The 21217-nt window shown below is 38.0% G+C and overlaps 1 protein-coding gene across 1 annotated transcript in view; it reads right to left on the bottom strand.

Moving 5' to 3' along the window:
* Nucleotides 1–928: 928 nt before the first annotated feature.
* TENT4B (terminal nucleotidyltransferase 4B) overlaps nt 929–21217 on the bottom strand; it is a 31909-nt gene continuing 11620 nt past the window's right edge. Inside the window, exons 2-12 of the mRNA XM_042437614.1 lie at nt 18402–18525; nt 16426–16472; nt 15462–15582; nt 13693–13800; nt 10372–10500; nt 9315–9528; nt 8506–8632; nt 8307–8410; nt 6994–7181; nt 6234–6398; nt 929–5034 (exon numbers count right to left, since the gene is read on the bottom strand). Coding sequence (XP_042293548.1) covers nt 4855–5034; nt 6234–6398; nt 6994–7181; nt 8307–8410; nt 8506–8632; nt 9315–9528; nt 10372–10500; nt 13693–13800; nt 15462–15582; nt 16426–16472; nt 18402–18525 — 1507 coding nt within the window. The 3' untranslated portion in view covers nt 929–4854. The remainder of the gene's footprint in view (nt 5035–6233; nt 6399–6993; nt 7182–8306; nt 8411–8505; nt 8633–9314; nt 9529–10371; nt 10501–13692; nt 13801–15461; nt 15583–16425; nt 16473–18401; nt 18526–21217) is intronic.

The following is a 21217-nucleotide window of genomic DNA, read 5'->3' as shown; positions in this document are numbered from 1 at the left end:
ACGTCACTATAGGACATCTCGAAGGCACATAACAGCAACATTATAGCTGTAAAGGCAAGTTCTATGAACTACAGCTGCTGATCTACAGGGACTATTCTATCTCATTTCTCCCTTTTACATCTTAACTTGGAAATTAAATTTGAGCTCCTTTACAGCAATTTGGGACCAAGTTCAGAGATGCAGAATTAGCCTTATGAGGAGCTGGGTATGTTTAGCCTAGAGAAGAGTAGGTTAAGAGGTGATATGATTGTCCTGTTTAAATATTCAAAGGGATGTCATGTTGAGGATGGAGCAAGCTTGTTTTCTGCTGCTCCAGAGATTAGGACACAGAACAATGGATGCAAACTACAGGAAGAGATTCCACTTCAACATTAGAAGGAACTTCCTGACAGTAAGGGCTGTTGACAGTGGAACAACTCCCTTGGAGTGTAGTGGAATCTCCTCCTTTGGAAGTCTTTAAGCAGAGGCTGGATGGCCATCTGTCAGGGATGCTTTGACTGAGATTTCCTGCATGGCAGGATAGGGTTAGACTGGATGGCCCTTGAGGTCTCTTCCAACTCTAGGATTCTTTGCTTTTATCAGAACCATAAGTTGGTGCCTTGTACAAAAGACATGGGACCTAGAGTTAAATTCTGAGCTCAGGAATTTGTTCTGGGTACCAACATTACAACTGTGTCCTCAGACTACCCCCAAACAAAATCCCATTTATGGTTACCCAAAACTTTATTTCAGCCTCATAGTCTAGGAGAGACACAGACTGTTGTATTGCTTTCTTGGGAATGAGAAACTCTTACTTGTTGTGGGCAATTGGCTTACACATTGTAAAATAGGGAGTGCTAGTTCACTGATAAGCGGTATAGAAATGTACTTGCTATTGCTTTTGCTTCTTCTCCAGCTCACAAGTCAGTTGTTGGCACCACAGACATAATAATTTTTTTTAAAAAAATCTTTATTTGTATCCTACCCGTCTTGGACATAGAATCCAAGATGGCTTCCAACATAGATTAAAGCAGAATACAACGGAAATCAATATTAGAAACAAGTCAGTCATCATTTTAAAAAACAGCACTAAATGAAGAGGATTTAAAACACAACCCATGAAGAGATGATGTGCAGTCATTTGCATCAACCCAGTTCAAAAGCCAGCAGATGGAGAACAGAAATGGGGGCTAGCCTAGCCCTTTAGAGGAAGTATCTCCAGTTTGGGAGCAGCCATCAAGAAGGCCTCTGAATGCCTATGAAGGTGGTGGGTCTGAGACAAAGTCTAAAGTATGCATAATGTCCCTGAAGTGAGGAGTCCACATTATCTACCAAAATAGGCTTAATAACTGAAAGCAAAGGGCTCTAGCAAGCAGGAGCCCAAGTAATGATTCAGCAAAACAACTCCGAATGTCTGTGCTACGTAGATGAAACCTGGCGGTAAACACGGTGTCAACAGAATGTGTAGAAGCTTCTGTTTATCACCATTTGCAAACACACTGCTCCTAGGGAGAGAAATAGTTATCTCTTTAACCAGGAAGGTACGCCACAGAGAAACATGCTTGAGAGTTTTCAAAGAAACAGCCATGCTTGAGAGAGACCTTTTTATACATGCAGAATCTTTCTGCAACAGTTTGGAAGAGTAGGTTTACAACCCATGTTTCCGAATCTCACCATATTTCTCAACCCTTGAAGAATGGGCTAACTACTACTTAACTACAGGCTCCTGGAACTGATGTGTAGCAGAAATGGGCCAACACTGGCCTCTAGATGTTTTGGACTTCAAGTTACACTGAAGACCAATAGTCAAGGACTCAGCGAGTCACAGGCTGTAATATGTGGAGTGTCAAAAGTTCCCCATCCTTTATTTATTACATTTCCCTTACTCCAGCCTTAGCACCAGTATTATGTGATAGTCTGGACATGTGGAATTGGTTAGTAAAACAAAAAGGTGGGATGGGGAATCGCATGCTCTTAAATAAAAATAGATGTCATGAATGATAAACACTGTTGTGTTGAAACATTTATTTATATATAGATATATAGATATTTCACAAAATTTTCACAAAAAAAGTATTGAAAATCAAAAAAAAGATTGGACTTAAGTTGAATACAGAGATGAAATGTACAAGATAAATGAGAAGGCAAAACTTAAAAGGTCTCGAAAGTTTTTGTTTTTTTACTTCAGGTTGAAAGAAAAATAGGAACAGTTCAACTGTTCGGTTTAAATAAAGATTTGCTAGATATACAGTGTTTCATGAATACAATGCTGGTTATTCGAGGCAAAGTAAATACCTCAGTTTTTCCTTCATGCTTTGTCTTCAGCTTCTTCTGTTAGAACGATAACTGTTTACAAAAAGAAACTTGAGCAGTCCAGGAAAAGTTATTTTTCCATTAAAATTTATGAAAACCATAAATTGAGGCAAACCTAAGATTCCCAATGGAATCAAGATTATCTTCCCGCTACCACCGCATTAAAATAATCAGATACTCATTGGAACACCAGTCTCTGCATCCCGACAGAACATTTGTTTCCAACAAAGAGGGTGATTATTTGGAGAAAAGAACATTAAATAAAAGGAGCCTTCAGTGTGGATAAGTAATACAGATTGGTGTATTACACATTTGTAACAGCATTCAATAACAGCAGCTAGTAATACTGGATTAATATAATTTAGAATTTGTTCCCAAAGCAGTGAAGGTAGTCCTACACAGTTATAAAACATATTTAAACTCAAAAATAAATACTTTGATAATGCATAATGTGACAGCCTAGTTAACAAAAAAAATGGTTGATTAAAAAAATCGAATGAAACGTGTATCTAAATTTAACACTATTGTCAAGTTAACGTCTCCCCCCCCCCTTAAGTTTAGTGTTCTTAAGCATTATGGTGGCTAAGATTCATTCTTTCCTCCCTTCTTTAAGAAATCAAAATGCTTTAGTATCTAGTGTTTTATTGGTTTTCATTCATGACAGTTTTTGGTCGTGTTGCATTATTTTACTTTAAAAGCTTTTGCACTTGATCAGTGCTCATTAAAGGTCAAGTTGGTCTGCAATTTTTTTAAAAAAGAAACATCTAAAAGCTATTATTACTCCTCAAAGAAAGGATCATCATCATCATCATCATTCTCCGGACTGAACTCCCCAAACACATTCTTACATAGAGAACAAACGCGCACACATGCACACACACACTTTCCTCTTCAAAGAAAAATGTTACAGTAATGTCACTTTACATTCTATCAATTAAAGTGCTCCAAATATATATATCTATATCTGTATATATATATTTGCAAAACGATGCAAGTGACTACAACTCTACACATTCCATTTTGCATTTGTAGCAAGAACTTTTTCTCCAGTCTTAAAAATCCACAGCACTGGACTGAGTGAGGAAATGTTCAAACTCCCCCCTGCAAGAGACTTGGGTGAATGGGAGAACTAAATGAAGAAACGTATGGATATGAAAGGTTTCGCCTCTTTACAGACAGCAAATACAAAATTATTTCCATTATTTGAAGACTGTTTAATTCTGTTGAAGGGTAGATTAAAAAAAAAATATCTTAAAGGGAATGAAATAACACCTGGGTTAAAAAAAAAAGCTGTCAACCGTCTTTAATTGTTCTATTTCTCCTTACTTTTTTAAAGAAGGAAAGAAGACACAGCGTTGCAAGAAAAGGGAGAAAAAATAGAGATAAGGATGAAGGCACACATAAAAAGGCATAGGATTTACAGCCGTTCTCTTAACCTGGTTTCTTGTAGATGTGTTGGCCTGTAACACCCATTAGCATTGCCCATGCTGGGTAAGGATGATAGGAATTCCTATCCAATACACATGGGAGTTTATTCATTTCGGGAAGGATGGTTTAGAGCAAATTGCAAAATTTGCATATAACCAAACGTCAGTTGGTTCTTTGAACACAGCTACGTTTGCTCCTGCAGTTAAGTAGCAGGTTTTCTTGTTTTAAAAAGAAAACCTGATAAAAATTAAGCTGGAATAATTGGCTAAGATGATGGCACTTTAAAAACAAGGTGAACAGCCCATTTTTTCTCTCCAAAAAGGGGATTACAAGATTAGAGTTGACACAGGATGCATTTGCACACTTTACAAACAAAACTGTTTTCCCCCCTCCAAAGAAGCAACTTGTGCAGAAAATTAAATGTGCTATTAAATTATTTCAAGGCTAAAAGGAAAAAAAACCACCACAATTCCTAGCCTATGTTTTTGTTGGATGAGTAGCTGACAATTCAGATTAAAAAAATAATAATCCTGAGTTGGGGGGGGGGGGGGAGAGGTGTTTCTACAATTTAAACAGTAATGTTATGTAAAAAGTCTTAACAAATCCACAATTACAAATGTCAATTCTCCTATACGGTCATCTATAGATACACAATAAAATGGCAAATATATGCAAAAATAATTAAAAATTTATCATGCGCAAATTTAGTCTTTCTGGTTTGAGCTTTGGGTTTCCCTCAAAATATTTCCCTCCCCAATTTTTCTCTTTGTAGTTCATTGCCAACCCCTTAAACACACTGAATACTACCCCTACATTTCAGCACAGAAGCTGATGGGAGATATTTATTGTACATTCAAGCTTTTTATATCCTAAACAACCCTGTTGTAGCATATGACTTATCGGATGAGCAGCTTCTTCCTCCCCCCTCCCAACACCCTCCTTTTTTGCAGTTATCAGTCTTCATGATCTGTTCCGTGGCGAGCTGGAAAAGAAAAACTAAAATGTGTTGCTAATCAACATTTTCAACAGTCTTGAGACTCCGGACAAGATCTGAGGAGTCACTGTCCAACTTGTTCTTGTAGCATGAGATCATTGCACACAGAAGAAGAACAGTCACATTTTCAGATAGGAAAACTATCTACAAAGGTCTGAAAGGACAGCGTCCCTCTTGTGTTTCCTCTTTTTGCCATGGTAAAACTGGTGAGATTTGCTGCCTTGGTGCTGTTTGTTTGCCACCAAGGTGCCATGGCTTGAATTTCCTGGACCTTGAAACCCTTTGTTGGAAGAAGTGCGGAATAACCTCGTAGAGCCATGCTGCAAGACAAAAAGAGAGAAGCGGGAAGCCAGCATGAACATAAACTATAATTCATTTATAAACTACCATTCATTTTTTACTGTTACTTGGTCACAGGCACAGAGGCAAGCAGCATGTTTCCTCCAAAGGAGCTAAATCCAATGTTAATTCCACCTAGTACAGACCCACTGACAAAAATGGAACAGACATAATTTCGGACAAAGAAGTCTGATTCTTTTCAATGGGTCTGCTCTGTTTGGGACTAAGATTAGATTTAGCCTAAGGGACGAAATATTTCTGGGCTGTCTGTATTTTTTCTTTAATTGTACAAAAGTCTTTCAAAACTTTAAATGTGATTATGTGTTTGCTTCCATATTACAAAGAAGAAATAAGTGACAACGTGAGGTTTTAACTCATTTTAAAATAGTTTCTGTAGTTCTAATATTTTAATTAAAATAACTTTGAACTGCTGTTGCACATATTAATCTTTTTAAAATTTAGGTGAAAAGGCAACAACAACGAATAAGATTGGCTTTTAATAATAGCTAAAATGATAGCCAAAGGAAATAGTGAAGATGTGCTGACGTTGTGGGGCTGGGAAGTTACTTTTTTGGATGACAAGTTCCACATTGGGTTTTAAAAAGTAACAGTTCCAAGTTCTTGGGTGTGATAGGTCCATTCTTGCTATGCATCACTTCACTTATCAAAGGCAGGTCTCTAAAAATAAAAATGGAGGAATAGCCCAAAGGTCAGTTACATCTGTAGGAACTGTACTATCCTTTGTTTCATTCCTTTTCAAAAAGTTCTGAATTAAAAACAACACTGACAGAACAAAGGAAGAATGCAATTTGATAATGATATCTTATAGATTCTCCTTCGGTGAAACAGAGCGCAGATGCAGCAAACACTTACTGTTCTAGTACTCTAGGCTATACTATTCTGCACATGGGCATATTTCTTTTTCCTAGTATATCTTAAACTTTCCAGTGGCTCATTGAGTATTTTCTTTTTAGTAGCAGAAACAGGTTTCTCCCTATTAGCATCAAATACTTGAAGAGGGAGGGAGAGACCCATATTTATGGATTTCAACCTTAAGGCAAAATACACTACTTCATGTTTAAACTCAAGGTTACAAAATATAACTTAAGGCGCTTATGCAGACTTCAGAAACTGTAGGGAGGAAGGTTACCAAGATACTTAAACCTCATGCTTTACCAACCTGGGATTTGTTTCCAACACTGGAAGTATTCACTGTCTGGCTACTTGGTATTTTTCCGCTCATCTGTGTAGAACCTAGTGATATGTCCTGAGTTGTCATTCTGTTTGTTGTAGTTTGGCGACAGCCCAGCTGTTTAGAGGTTTTGCAAGGAGTTCCATCAGACTCCTGTGAGGAAAACAGGTATCATAATTAAAGGGAAAGGCATGAGATTAAAAAAAAACCTTGTTACTTTCAGATGGGCAGCTACTTCAAAATTACAAGTAAAAGATTGCTCTCAAAACTTAGATAATGTCAGTTCCAATATCTGAACTTGAAAAAGTTACTTCTCTGGATTATAACTCTCAGACTCTCAGAGTGTGCCAAATGGCGATGCTGGATGAGTGATTCTGGCAACTGTGGCCCCAAAGAAAAACATCTTCCCAAATCTGGCCCACACTTCCTCCTTGAATAAATCATAACACTCTGAGGCACCGATTGCACTATCTGGATCCTATAATTTTGAAAAGGCCTCTTTGTCTCCTATCCTCACTATTTAGACTTTTAAATGCTGGGGCCTTTGTTTTATTTAAAGTGAGCCCAGAAATGAAATGGTAGCTAGTGAGGACAACACTAGCATAATGTGGTTAATTGTCAGGGCTTCACCAGACCATATTCAAGCTGCTGTATTTGGAGCTAATGAAGCTTCCTGACTGCCTTCAAGGGCTGCTATGCATGCATTAGTCATCCAGTCTGAAAGTGATAATCAGGGCACAATACTTACTACATCACTGGAGCTGGAAAGTGTAGAAGATGATGATGATAAAGGGCCTGATGAAGAATTGGATGAGTGCTTGCTTGGTGTTTCTGAGGTTTTACTTCTAGGTTTCCCTAGTGACTCACTCTCTTCAGAAAGATTATTGTTGCATTTGTCCAGCTGCTGGTTATCTACGATCAAGGTTACACCATTGCCTGGAACAAAAACAAAACAAAACAATGCAGGATAACTTTCACAACAAAGGAAATGTTCATTACCGGAGAGATAGTATTCAAATACACAATCATCTTAGTTTGCATAAAAAGGTATAAAAATGAAAAGATATAAAGCACCTTTGCAACTGAGAAAAATAAATTTCTGGTTGTATAAGCTTTCATGGACTCTAGCTCGCTTCATCAGAAGTGCTGCAGGATTCCTTTTACATCTTTTTTTTAATAACTATAGTGGGTTTGACTTCTGTTAGTCTGACCACTATGCACAAACGTCTCACGGTTTATCATAGAAATCAATTCTCACTTTTGTACATTCTGCTTACATAGGAACAGATCTACTGCAAGGTCAGCTTAATTTCTTTAACTGACATTCATGGCAAAATTCTGAAATGAGACAGTGGCTTTGAACCAAATAACTTTGTCATGGCTAGATCTCACTGAAACCTATGGAACAAGTCCAAGAATCACAGACACACACACTCTAAATTCTAATAAAACAGCCAATGCTTAATAGCAGTGACTAAGTGATTACTTCTTTTGGAAGCAAATCTGTGCATCTTAATAAAGGGGCAGCCCTAACTTCCATACATTCAGCACAGTCCTATGTATGTTTCCTTGTAAGTGACAACTACTATCAAGGGCATTTACTCCAATGTCAGTGGGCACAGGATAGTCACCTTAACTTGAACAGCATAATTTGAATGGGTCTCTTTCTGTCACCTTTAATACGGTGTTATCCTTTTCCTTTTAGTATCTGCCTGTGATGTATAGTCTGGAATAGCAAATGTGTAGACTTCATACAGGTGTAATGCTGTTCAGAATATCTGCTTCAGTCTGCCTTGATTTAGTAGGAGTGTTTTATTGTAGGGCTTTAGATTTCTTTCAGTTCAAATCAGTCTATAACGTTTGTTAGCAAAATGCCAGATCAGGCCTTTAGCAGATGCCTACAATTTATGCAAAGCAACACTTTGTTTTAAAATGCAAACCAAAAATCTTGTATTGCTGACCGTACAGTGTGACGTCCACAAATCCTATATAACACCACAACCTTTTTTTTTTAAAGCATCACACATGGCTGAAATGATTTTAAGTTGATATATATCTTACCATTGCATGAAGTCTCTGTGCTACTCTGAATTCCCCACTGCTTTGATATCCAGTCTCTGTATGTTGCCACTTCTTGTGTTACTCTGATTATTCTTCCCAATATACTGTGAGCATTTAAAAACAAAGAAAAGATTATTGGATTTTAAAGGGGAAAAATGTGACATCAGTAATAAATCTGATTTGGATACGTTGTTTTTACCTTTCACTTTCATTGTTGGGGTAATATTTAGCTATTGGTGATACTGCATGGCTCAAAACGACATATGCATAATCAAATGCCTGTTTTACTTGCATGGCACCATAAGAACTCCTTCCAACATCATTACCTGAAGAGGGAAAATGTGTTCATTAAAAAAAGTCTTTCTGCTAAACACCTCCATATCTGCCAAGAGAAACAGCTACCAATACAAATGATACAAAGCTAACTATAATCTTAATTCACATGTATGATTTCAGGATTTGTTTTTCTTTAGCAGGAGAACAAAGGAGAGGAAGGACAAAGGGTACATGTTTCTGAGCAATGAATGACTAGAATCAGTGTAGATCTATGCCATTTTTGTTCTCTGACTGAAACTGACCTTTAAAAAAGGCCCACTCCCAAGCAAAGAAATAAGAGGCCAAAATAAAAACAAAATGTAATAGCATAGGTGCCATGTATTCTTTGTCACATTTCCTTTTACGTAATTTTTGTATTGTTTATAATATCCACATTCTTTACGCTAAATAAGATGGAGATGAGACTGCCATTTGATGGATGGTTTACCCATAAATCACACAATAAAGGTCTGGTATACTCACCAAATTCACCCCACTCATATTCTCTAAAGCTATTATTATTAATACAGTTGAAATGAAACTGATTTGACAATTTTGACAATGTTTCCTAACTATCATTCCAGTAAATATAAGAAGATACACGAAGAATACTGTTTTTGATTTTTTACTTCCTTCTATTTTGCATCCTTGGCTTTAATATCTTCTTTTGGCACAACTGAAAAGATTTAATACCTGGTTGTAATGGGTCTTCAATGTATAGCATTGATGGCCTATAACCATCCAGCATATTTTTCTGCACTTCATCCTTGGCTACATAAGAACCACCATCTTTTATTCGAATTCCTGTCTTCAGATAGTTGAAATGACGTCCATATAACTCAAAAAATTCTATTAAAAGGACACCGTAGTTGGCATTGGGGTTGCAAGCATCTTCTCTGGGATGTAGCTATTGGAAAAAACCCAAAGGAACACTTTAAGAATACTTCTGATTTCTTTACAGTCTACTTAAAAAGAAATTTGTAATGGTGAAATGCAGATACACCAGTTTGACAGCTGCAAGGTCAAAGTACTCCACTAATAAACATTTACGCATGCCCTGTAAAGTGGACAGACACGTGCAATACAAAATCCTTCAAACTTTAAAACAAACTTTTCCTACCTATGAATAAAGTAACAGAAGCCATGATGGATTTCTGCTCGTTTTTACAAATCCTGAGTTCATCTCTAACTATCTGTAAGTATGTGTGGGGAAATAATAGCCTTATTCTGGTCCTTGACTATAAAATGAAAGTATTAAATCAGCAGCCTTCACAAAACTACTAGGAAAAATGAATGAGAATTAAAACTAGCATACAGTCTTATCCTTTCAAAGACCTATGCATGCTGTTTCCTCTTCAAAACAGACTGCAAATGCAGCACATTGAACAAACCTAGAAGATCTGAATGCAAACTGCCAGCCCAACTGAGTAAGTACATCTTATCCCTAGTTTTGCATCTTAATAGCCACTTGTCTATTAAGAACCAGATCTGGGATCTGCATCTGGGAAAGTTTATGACCACACTTATAATAAAATAAATGCATACTAGGTAGAAACTGGTATAAAAGTAAATTAAAACAAATCTTAATTTTAAAGAGTCTTAATTGTGAAAGTACTAGAAGGGCTTATAGCAGCAGTGTTCCAAATGAATTATTTTCCCCCTCCATACGGGACTGATTTACAGTCTATATTATTGTGAGCAGTAATACTTAAAAGAAAAATGCCACTCACAAAATAATTTCAGTACATACCTGGAGGAAGCTGACAGCCATTAAAAAAAGACTATAAGATCCAATTCCACCTGTGAATACTTCATTGAGGTCCCTCTGCAATAAGAACTGTTTCAGTACTAAAACTAGATATGGCAATACGGGATACTTCTGCAAGAAAAAAAAGAGATGAGAATCAAAGTTTCACTGATACCACTTCTCACATGAAAAGCATCAGCACATGACTTATACTGATTTTTATATCAGTTTTCTATTAGTAGAAACCATGCATTTTGTCATGAAAAGAGAGCTATTGTTTTTGCTCTTACTGTTAAAATACATAGTCCATTGACAGACTATTTCTCAACTATAGGAAGTCATTCTGATTAGCATTTGATCTATAGGGGTGCACATAATAAAATTAACTGACTAACAGTAACTAACCTAGACACTGACTAGTTGTCAGTCAGTGATACCTGTGCTAGTCAAAGGACAAAAACAGTCAGACGTTGGGATTAAAGTATTTGTAAGAGTAAGATTTGCATTTCACAGAAGCTTCCAAAAGGATAGTTTTGCATGAGCCACCTGCACTGATGTAGTGCACCTAAATCATGCAAGAGGTTTCCAGTCTTGTGGTGATTTATGATCTCTTAAGACAACAGACTAGCAGGCATGCCATAATTCTTGTTCCTGAAGTTCCTTCCCGCTCCCAATTTGAGACGCCAGTTTAGCAGCAGCATGCTAAATTAACCCAGGAAGAACCTGCCACATGCATGTTCTGAAATCAATGGTCTACACTGACTATTTCAATGAAATTCCAACAACAATGGATGAAAGCTTCCTTTCCCTATCACATTATGTTCAGAAAAAGCTCACAGTTTAAATCCAAGATGTTAAAACTGGTTATGGAAAACAACCCAAAAGGTAAATTGTTTGCATGTGCTTACTAAATGCCTTACTTTGTGTCTTGCCTTCAGCTACATGCCTTTATCAACTAAACCGCAGAGTTTTGCCAGCCCATTTACAATTCACCTGAAATTTGTGATACAAGAATTTATTGCCAATGTGCAAATTATATACTAATTAAGGGACAGAGCTGATTTGGCAATCAGATGCAAATCTGAAAAATGGGCACTCTGGCAAACTGCTCAAAAACCTCCTTTACATTAGGAAGTCAATTTTAGTTTTGTATGTACACTGGTGCCTCGGGTTACGAAATTAATTCGTTCCGCCATTCCTTCCGTAACCCGAAAATTTCGTAACCCGAAAAGGCTTTCCGTTAGCACTGGAAAGCCTATAGCTGCACTTTGCAGCATTTGAATTTCGCGCCGAAATGAATTTCGTAACCCGAAAAATATTTCGTAACCCGAAACAGTTTTTGCCAATCCAACTTTTTCGTATCCCGGAAATTTCGTAACCCGATCATTTCGTATCCTGAGGCACCAGTGTATGTAGAATGCTTGCTTAAATAGAATGACTGTTATAAGTAGTTGTAAAATGATACTTGATAATTTGTATTATCATGCTGCGATAATGGTATTGCTGTAATTTTTTATATGTTTTATTATGGGAAAACCCAATAAAATATGAATTTAAAAACCCCATTTAAAATTGCTGAATGTATACACAAATCCATGCACAGCCTCTGGTGCCCTCTACAGGGGACAATTAACAGTAACAAGTGGGGAATGGACCTCATTAGCCTCAACTGCTCTTCTTACCAGTACATGCAGGCAGACAGTACCACTGACTTTGCTGTTACTTGATTCACTGCACCGGCAGTTGCCAACAGGTTCAAACTGTTTGTACTCCTATAAGAGAAGGGTATCCCAGAACACTCTCCCTACTTCACATATGCTCACAGGCTCCAGTCAGGATGATCTTCTATTTCCAAACTGTCTTTCACCAATGAGCAAGCTGCTCTTGGTAAACAAGTTATGATATGGAAAGGATGTTTCATTAGGTCTGACTACTAGGTGCACAAAACCTGAACTGTGTATTCTGCCTACCAGAGTCAAGAAAGGAAGGGGAGAAATATGTCTTAAGCATCTCCCAGACATTTGAAAGATCAGATGCTCATGCTGACACATGACTATTAACGAAGTTCTTGGATCTCCATCAATATCACATCTCAGCTTCTGACTACAATGAAACAGTGTTTGTTCTTTGCAGTCATGTGTACACTACCACTGCAAGGTAGTACACACAGTTGAGCCATGTCTAGCATTTCTCTCCACTGTTCTTCTCGTGTGCATCTTCTTTCTCAAACTGTAAGCCCAAGAGCAGGAACTCTTTTTTATTTTGCTTACTGCATTCTTATTTTTGTTAAGGATTCTTCAAAATTGAAAGCAAGAGGCCACTGGGTCAGTCACACAGTATTTGCAAATAATACCAGATGCTTAATTTGCATACAATACTAAGACTAAGGCCTGTTACAGACTGCCAAAATATAGCTGCTTCAGGTCTCTTTGGAGGTATGCTATTTAAATGATGCATGCATCCTAAGAATCCAGAAGCTGCACCAAAGCTGCACTCCAGTGCTTAGGAATGGAGTGTGGCTTTGGCGCGACCTCTGGACTCTTAGGACCCATGCATCATTTAAATAGCATACCTCCAAAGAGACTCAAAGCAGCTTTATTTTGGCCAGTCTGTAACAGGCCTAAGACTACAATTTAGCACAAGGAGAAAGGAGATTAGGCAAAGCACCAAGCATTTTCCCTTCCCCTCTCTTCCTGCACCAAAATTGGTAAGAGGAATAAACCAGAATTTACCATTTACCATTAGCCAACATTTTGCTTGCCTTTACATGTAAACAACAATTGGTTTATTTTAAACCACAATTCCTGGTATGTCCTCACTTATTCTTCCTCCTGGCTATGCAGAAAGTGAGGTAGGGAGAGATAGTTAGTGATCTCAAATCTTTACCCATGTTCCTTTTTGTTTACATGGCTTACTATTATCTGTCAATCTTCCCAGTATTAATGCCAATACTGGTTACAACTCAGGTTTGCCAAGCCACACCAAAAAGGTGCTTCAGTTTCTATCCCGTACGAGTAGAGAGATTTTAAAACACGGGAAACAGATAAATGCTTGATGATAAACGCTTGAAGGTGCTTAACTGTTTTATTGTATTAAACGTTTAAGGACAAAAGTGTATTTGGCATACACTTTTTAAAAGGATTTCTCTCACCCATGAGGGGAAAACCCAGATTGACACATACAAAAGAATGGGGAGAGGAACAGCTACAATTCTTATGCATGTGCCTCATGCTTGCTGTTGTCAATTCCTGCCCAAGCCTACCAGTGATTACAAACGGCAACTTTCTGTGTTGAGATCACAAGAGTTTACATGTATCATCTAACCTTGATAAAATCTCTGATGAGATCAGCAGCTTTTACACCGTTCTGTACATTGAAGCTGATATCAACTTTTACTTCAGTAAAGGAATCAGTCAGTTTAATTATAGGAACCTGGGAAAAGAGGGGGAAAACACATTTATTTCAAACCAACAGCTTTTTACTCTGCTTAGTCTTAGTCAACTGCAGCACCTGCTTAAAATTAAACAAAACCAATATTTACAAAACTTTTGCTGTAGACAAGAGGTTTAACATAACACTTGAGAGATGAAATTTAGCATTCCAAACACAAAGCAATTGGTTTTATTCATGAACAGACAGCAGAGGGAGACAGAAGGCCAAAGAATAAAAACTATTATTTGAACAAAGTCTTTAATAAAATATGAGGGGGATGCACTTCACAAAATTACTTCTCATGCGTATTTTGAAAGAAAAGTCTGCTCTCAGGAACTGGATAAGCAAACAAAGAACTGTAAAAACTAGAGTACTAATCATACTGAAATCTTAACGCTCAAATCAATCAAAGATTCAAAATACTTTCTGAATAAAAAAAAACATGTGTACTGAGATCAAGATCCAAAGAACCCCATATAAATATGGGCTTGGGAACACTTGGAGAAACTGGCCTTTGAAAAAACAAACCAGCAACGTACCACCACTAGTCCCCCAATCCCTTAATTCAAATTCTTTCTGGTTGTCTTCTCTACTGTGAAGAATAATCAATCTGATAATTTGGGAAACCCAACACCCATGAGGTATGTGCAACCCACTGAGCAAATGTGCACAGTATGATCAATCAGGAATCTGCAAGAATCTTAATTTGCTAATGCCTGATGCTCATCTGCTCTCGCTTGCAGTGGAAATGGCTAAAGAAACTATGGGCCCGAACAGACAAGCCAAAATAAAGCTGCTTCGGGTCACTTTGGAGGTATGCTGTTTAAATGATGCATATGTTCTAAAAGGCCGGAAGCCACACCAAAGCCATGCTTCTGGCCTCTTAAGATGTGTGTGTCATTTAAACAGCATACTTACAAAGTGACCTGAAGCAGCTTTATTTTGGCTTGTCTGTCCAGGCCCTATGAGATCTTTCTCCACAGGTGGCCTGGCATGCTGCCTGGCAGCAGACAGCTTCCCTTCTGTGCTTTGTTCCTTCCAAACAAAGCCAAAAACAAACTCTGGATTACATTTCTGGCAATACAGTAAGTCTAATGATTGATAATATTTGTGACAACTATGAACCTGGAAAAAGATGATACAGTTTGTGTTGTCTGTCCTAGTGGCTCCTCTGGAGAAAGAGGGATGACTCAATTTTCCTTGTCTCTTTTCACTAATGTAACTACTGGAAGGATTTGGTACTCCTTGCACTGAATTCTTTCAACCCACCAATTAACAACCCCCCCCCCCCCCTCCTCCCCATCTCAATCTTCTGCTTGGAAAATGTTTGCTGCCAGAGGAAGGATATACAATTTAGAGACATAGCTGTTTGGAATATCAGTATGCAAAGGAATATTGTAGCTTTTTGAAACCAACTATTCAATAGAAGTTATAGCACAGGCATCTGTAGACTTGGTCTACTTCCTCAGATGCATTGGTGAAATAACATCTGAGGAAATAGATCAAGTCTACGAAAGCTTATGCTACAACTTCTTGCTACAAGATCGTTTTGCATAATGGAAAGGTGTATACTTTTTCCATGACAATAAATGAGCTGAAGAGTGTGTGTGGAGGGGCATATTTACCCCTATTATTTCATAGAAGAATAAGAAATAACTTACAGTTGCTTTGTCTAAAACTTTTACTGAACCTTTATCTGCCACATTGTGCTTTCTGAGAGCTTCTTCCAGAGTCCACAGAGGCAACGTCTCCCATTTCCCAAAAACAACTAAGTCAATATCACTGAAATTAAAAGGCACTCAGTCAATCAAAAAGTATACTTTTGGAAAACTTTGCACCAGCCATCCTTATGAACCGATTTAACCGTATATTACAGAGGTGAAACCAAACTGTTTTACTAACAAAATACATATAAACCTCCTTGCTTTCTGAAATCTCACTGGACCACATAAACATTCTTGCAGTTGTTAACTGTTTACCTTATCTTGTTATTTGTATAGCATTATATATTTGAATAAATAGAAAGTCTATTCCAAATCAGAAGGGGGTTATTTTTACAGCACAGAACAAAGCTCTGAGATCTAAAAACTCTCGTGAGTGCACTGAGCCTGTTAAGCTGTGAACAGAAGTCCTTTAAGCATTTAAGAGTCAATTTTCCCAGCCATTAAGTTAGGGAAGTGTTGATCCACTGCCACTCCTTACATGCAAACTCTCATTCTTCACATAATACAGCCTCCATGGCTTTAAATTCCCTTGAAAACTATCTCCATCCCTCTGGCATGCATCTCCCAGGTCATAAGTTATGGGAAAGCTATAGGCTCCAAGAGTGACCCAGCTTCAGAAACTGAGGTGGGATGGCTAATGCTGACAATACCTGTAGCTTTCAAATCGGTTTTCTAATGAAATCCTGTAGCTCTTCAGCTCAGCAACATCATATTGGCTGCTATGCAACCTCAATGTGACTTACAAGTTAAAAAATATAAGCAGGGGGTAAAATCCATTTCAAGTGACACAAGATTAATCTGGTCTAAGAGTAACAAAAATGATGTGAGTCATCACATATGCTACCTTGAATTCCTTAGATCAAAGGGAAGATCAAAATGTAATAATTAAGTAACTACTCACCTAGTAGGTAAATATAAACCAGTCTTGAAACTTCCAAATATTTGCACCTGTCAAAAATAAAAATAATAAAAAAATCCACAAGCAGGAAGTTAAAAGCCTTGACCAAAAACATGTGTAATAAATAGTTAATATTGACTGTTGCTGCCCTCAACTGGTAGCTTTTGGGAAATATAATACTGTACAGCAGTGGTTCTTACCCCTTTTTTTCACCCTTTAAATATCTTTTGTTGCCAGGACCCATCAAAACTTAAGATCAACAACAACAACAACAATAATAATAATAATACAAGAACAACAAACCATAGCCCAAAAATACTTGCAAATGTTAATTAATTAATGAGAAAGCTGGTGCTGCATTTCACTTACAGGCCTTATTACAGTATATCAGGCCTAGACAACTGAGAGTTGGGGGTTTCTAGGAATCATAGTATAGAAAAAAAGGATGTCCAAGATCTGCTTGCCATTTTACACAAGTGATGTGAAAAGGATATAGCTCAGAGGTAGACCAGGTGCTTTGTTTGTATGAAGTCGCAGGGTTATTCCCCAATAACTCTAATTTAACGGATCCGGATGTAAGAAGCAAGCTGTTGTTAAATTATTTCCAAGGCACAATTTTTAGCATGAGCCTTGGATTCGTATTCAAGAAACTGGAAGGCATCTAATGTTCATACTAACTGTAATTGTTTGCTATTGTTTGCTTAAGAAGATTTACTTTCTTTTATAAAATTAATTCAACACTCTTTCCTTCCTTCTCAGCTGTGATGTTACAACCCCAAGATAATTAAAGCCTCTCTTAGCCACTCTTATGGTGAAGTCCAGTTGATGCCAAGAACAGTTCTCACTTACTAGGAATGTTTCCGTCTAAGCACATTCCCTGGAGCAATAGAACCAATGACACAATTGCTGGCTTCTATAAATAAAATTATAGTTTAAGATATGCTCAATTAACACCAATTTTGTTTTATCCTTTTCCTGAATAGGCTGATTTTATTTTTATTTTCTCTCTCTCTCTCTCTCTCTCTCTCACACACACACACACACACACACAAATAGCTTCTTTTAAAAAAAGAAAGACCCTCCCACCTTTAAAACAAATTCCCAAAACCTTTCTATGAAGCATTCAGGATCAGGAAGTCTGTCTACAGAATATGAGAAGACAACCATGTTTTAGTTTTCAAAATTAGTTGTGTAGAGCAAAGACAACTGCGTCAGATTACTATGAGAAGTCTGCACTGGAGATGAGGAAGAAGATTGTGCAGATGTTCTTCCTCCTAGTTAAGAGGGTTGTTATAAAGTTTTAGCCGGCAAGCAATTTGCTGAGTTTTTCAAATAGCATTTAGAGCAGGCAGCAACTGACTCGCACAAAACCAATTGCTATTCAGTCACCTAATTTTGCTTACTTAGTTTGTACATTGCCCTTTTTCAAATCCCTACAGTTAGAGAATGCAATTCCAAAGCTCACCATGGCCAAAATTCAGCCTTGTGTTTCCTTTAATATTATCCTGAGGAGTTTCCAGTTCACTTTCCTTTGACAGGGACAATTATGATGACTGTAAACTGTATGGAGTGAAGCAGAATCTGAAAGCTATATGGGAGAGATGGAAGACCTACACTCGCTGCCACATTCACAACATCAGTCTTGAGGAAATGGTCAACACCTGTCCATTTATCAGTGGTTTTAGTCCTTCATAAGAAACTATCAGCATCTTTTTTCTCTACTGCTTCCAATAATAAAGACTTGAAGGGGGAAATGTACAATGCATTGAACATAGTGTTAAAATTAAAAAGTTACACAAATCTGGTTTCATACTTTTACTACAAGATTTTCATTTTCTTGTTGGAGAGCTGTAGATTTTATTACTTCTAACTAATAATGCACATATATCAAGTGCATTACAGTGCAATAACTGTGCAAAGAGCAACACCACCCAACTACTCTGCCCCCATCACAAATCCAAAGAGTTTGTTAATCTTACATCTGCATTAGGCCAGAGTTCCTTTATCACATTTTCTATCCTATTCACCACCTCCATTCGCATTCGTTCTTCTTCCGGTCTGGGAGACATATACTTGTAGAAGTCATTGATCTCTTCATGGAGCCTGAAAAAAAGAGAGTAATGAGTTATGTAATAACTTATGTAATAATATGACCAAACACTGTGGTAACATGCATTTTTCATTTAGAAAGAAGTTGACCCTAGTTCAACAGGATTTACATCACAGTATTCACACCAGCCAGTCATGAAAACAACCATTTTTACTGTATCATTTCTTAGAAGCAAGTCACAGCTTGGTTGTGTTCCACATAATTATAACAACAATGATGGAGATATACAATTATTCCTATATGGCATAGAGACAGTAGGTAAGAAAAATATCAAGTTAAATAAAATATCCACGCCTACTGCATGACAACTGAAAACGTCCCTCTCTATGGATAGGAAGGAATGGCTAAATTTTGGGTCATTTGCTTAGGCCAGCCTTGAATTTAAAGACTAGTCTACTAGCCATAACACCTCAATACATCTATTCCTCCCAACCAGGGTTAGTCCCCTAAATCAATGGAATTTACATTGATTAACCAAGTTCCCATTTGTTTGCATGTTGCACCTCTATCCTGCCTTTCTCCTAAAATGGGATCCAGTGTAACTGATCTATCTGGGACTAACAACTGGATTTGGGTCATAGAAAAAGCATATAGGTGAGTGCAAGAAATTCCAGCAGGCAAGTGAAAAAGCTTCTGGAAGAGTCCTCAGCACAAAAGGTCAACAATTAAATCTCAAATCTGGAACTACACATAAATTATAATAATAATTGCTGCCATGGGACCATTCTACACGCCATGGCAGCGCAGTGGAGGAGTGGCGTTTTTGCCCCGCCACCAGAAGCTCCGTCTCCCCAGACCGGGTGACACCACTGCTTAGTAATACCCTTTTTCTGACTCCCTCCAATATGTTCTCCCATACAACTTCCCTCTTTTTCCCTGTCACATAAACTCACTCACACAGTCACACTCTTCATCTCTTTTTTTACATACTCGCATATACGCAAGTGAATGAATTGTTCTGTACGACTATGTGTGAGAGAGTAAATGAGTATGTGTATGTGTGAGTGAAAGAAAGAAAGAACATGAATGAGCGTGCACATATTTCTGAGCACTGGCTTAAGTGACACTGGCTGTGTATGAGACAGTATGTGTAAAATTTACACTTGCATTAAGTACTGAATTTATTTAAATAAAACTGTTCTAATTTGGATGGTGTTACTTCCATATAAAATGTTAAAATGTGAATATACATCAACGTACAAATAAAAATACACATACAGAACAAAGTATTTTTATTCCTATAACTACACTGAGCAGTGGGCAAGATGCCTGCATGTAGATGTGAAGGGCTACAAGGATAGTTTTAGAACCACTGTTTTACAGAGATGCTTTACTTACTGCTGTTTGGGGCCTTAGTTCTTAGGTCATAAGGCGCAAGTGTCAATTTCAACATTTAAAAAATTGAATGGCTAGTGTCAATGTGACTGAATGGGTACTTAACCAGGGGTAGTTGTGTTGACCATATAGCAAAGTATAGCATCATCCAAAATCCACAAAACAGTGATACTTTTATTGGGCCAACCAAAATGCACATTATACATGTTGCAAGCTACTGTAGGTACTGTGTGAGCTCTTGAACTGGCAAGTTCTGTAGTATATAGCCACACCTATATGTTGCTGTCAGTGTGAATACAGCCATTGTACTGTCTATTCTCCTCTATGGGTCTGAAACATGGGTCACCTATCGCCAACACCTACAACTCCTTGAACGCTTTCATCAGCGCTGTTTACGCACAATTCTAAATATACACTGGACTGACTATGTGACAAATGTTGCTGTCCTCGAGCAAGCAGGGATCACCAGCATTGAGGCCATGCTATTGAGGACGCAACTGCGCTGGGCAGGACATATTTCTAGGATGAAGGACCATCGCCTCCCCAAAATAGTATTCTATGGTGAACTTGCCACGGGTCAGCGTAAGAGGGGCGCCCCAAAGAAGAGATACAAGGACTCCCTGAAACAACATCTCAGGCTTGGCCAGATAGATCACCAACAATGGTCCTCCCTGGCCTCGCATCGGGAGACATGGAGACGCACTATCCATGACGCTGCAGCCATCTTCGAAAGCTCACGCCGAACGAGCCTCGAAGAGAAACAACAACGCAGAAAGAACCGCAACCTGGAAACACCCAAGGAGACTTTCTGCTGTGCTTTCTGTAACCGGACCTATTTATCCTGAATTGGCCTTTTTAGTCACCAACGCACTTGTACAAAGCGCGGGATGAGTCCTTCCTGAATCTTCGTTCGCGAAGCAAAGCCAGAGAGTGTCCTCCTTTTATACTAAGCCTGCAAGGACCTTAACGCACAATGAAAATTAGAAGGCTGCTGTTGTAAAAGCCAATAAATAAGGGGGTGTCCAAAGACAGCTAGAAATCTGGGTCAGGCACAGGCTTTTGTGCTTTGCTGCGTTTCCATAATTAATGGCAGCTGCTCTTTCACCTTCCCCAACTTAGGGCTAGAGACTTAGAAAGAAAACTCTTTGTGTATCTTTCAAGGCAGCACTATGGAATGGAGGAAGAGACATGAAGCTGACTTTCTATGTCCCTCTAGACTTAAGAGCTATAACAGAGAAGTAGTGTATCTTACTGTTTGGCCAGCTGGACAAACAGACTTTTCCATTAACAGAGAGAGAGAAAGAGAAATGAGAGACAAGAACAACAACCTGTAGACAATATTTTTGTACC

This window comes from Sceloporus undulatus, chromosome 8, assembly GCF_019175285.1.
Source record: "Sceloporus undulatus isolate JIND9_A2432 ecotype Alabama chromosome 8, SceUnd_v1.1, whole genome shotgun sequence".
Lineage (NCBI taxonomy): Eukaryota > Metazoa > Chordata > Lepidosauria > Squamata > Phrynosomatidae > Sceloporus > Sceloporus undulatus.
The sequence above is the reverse complement of the archived record's forward strand: the minus strand, read 5'-3'. Positions and strand labels throughout refer to the sequence as shown.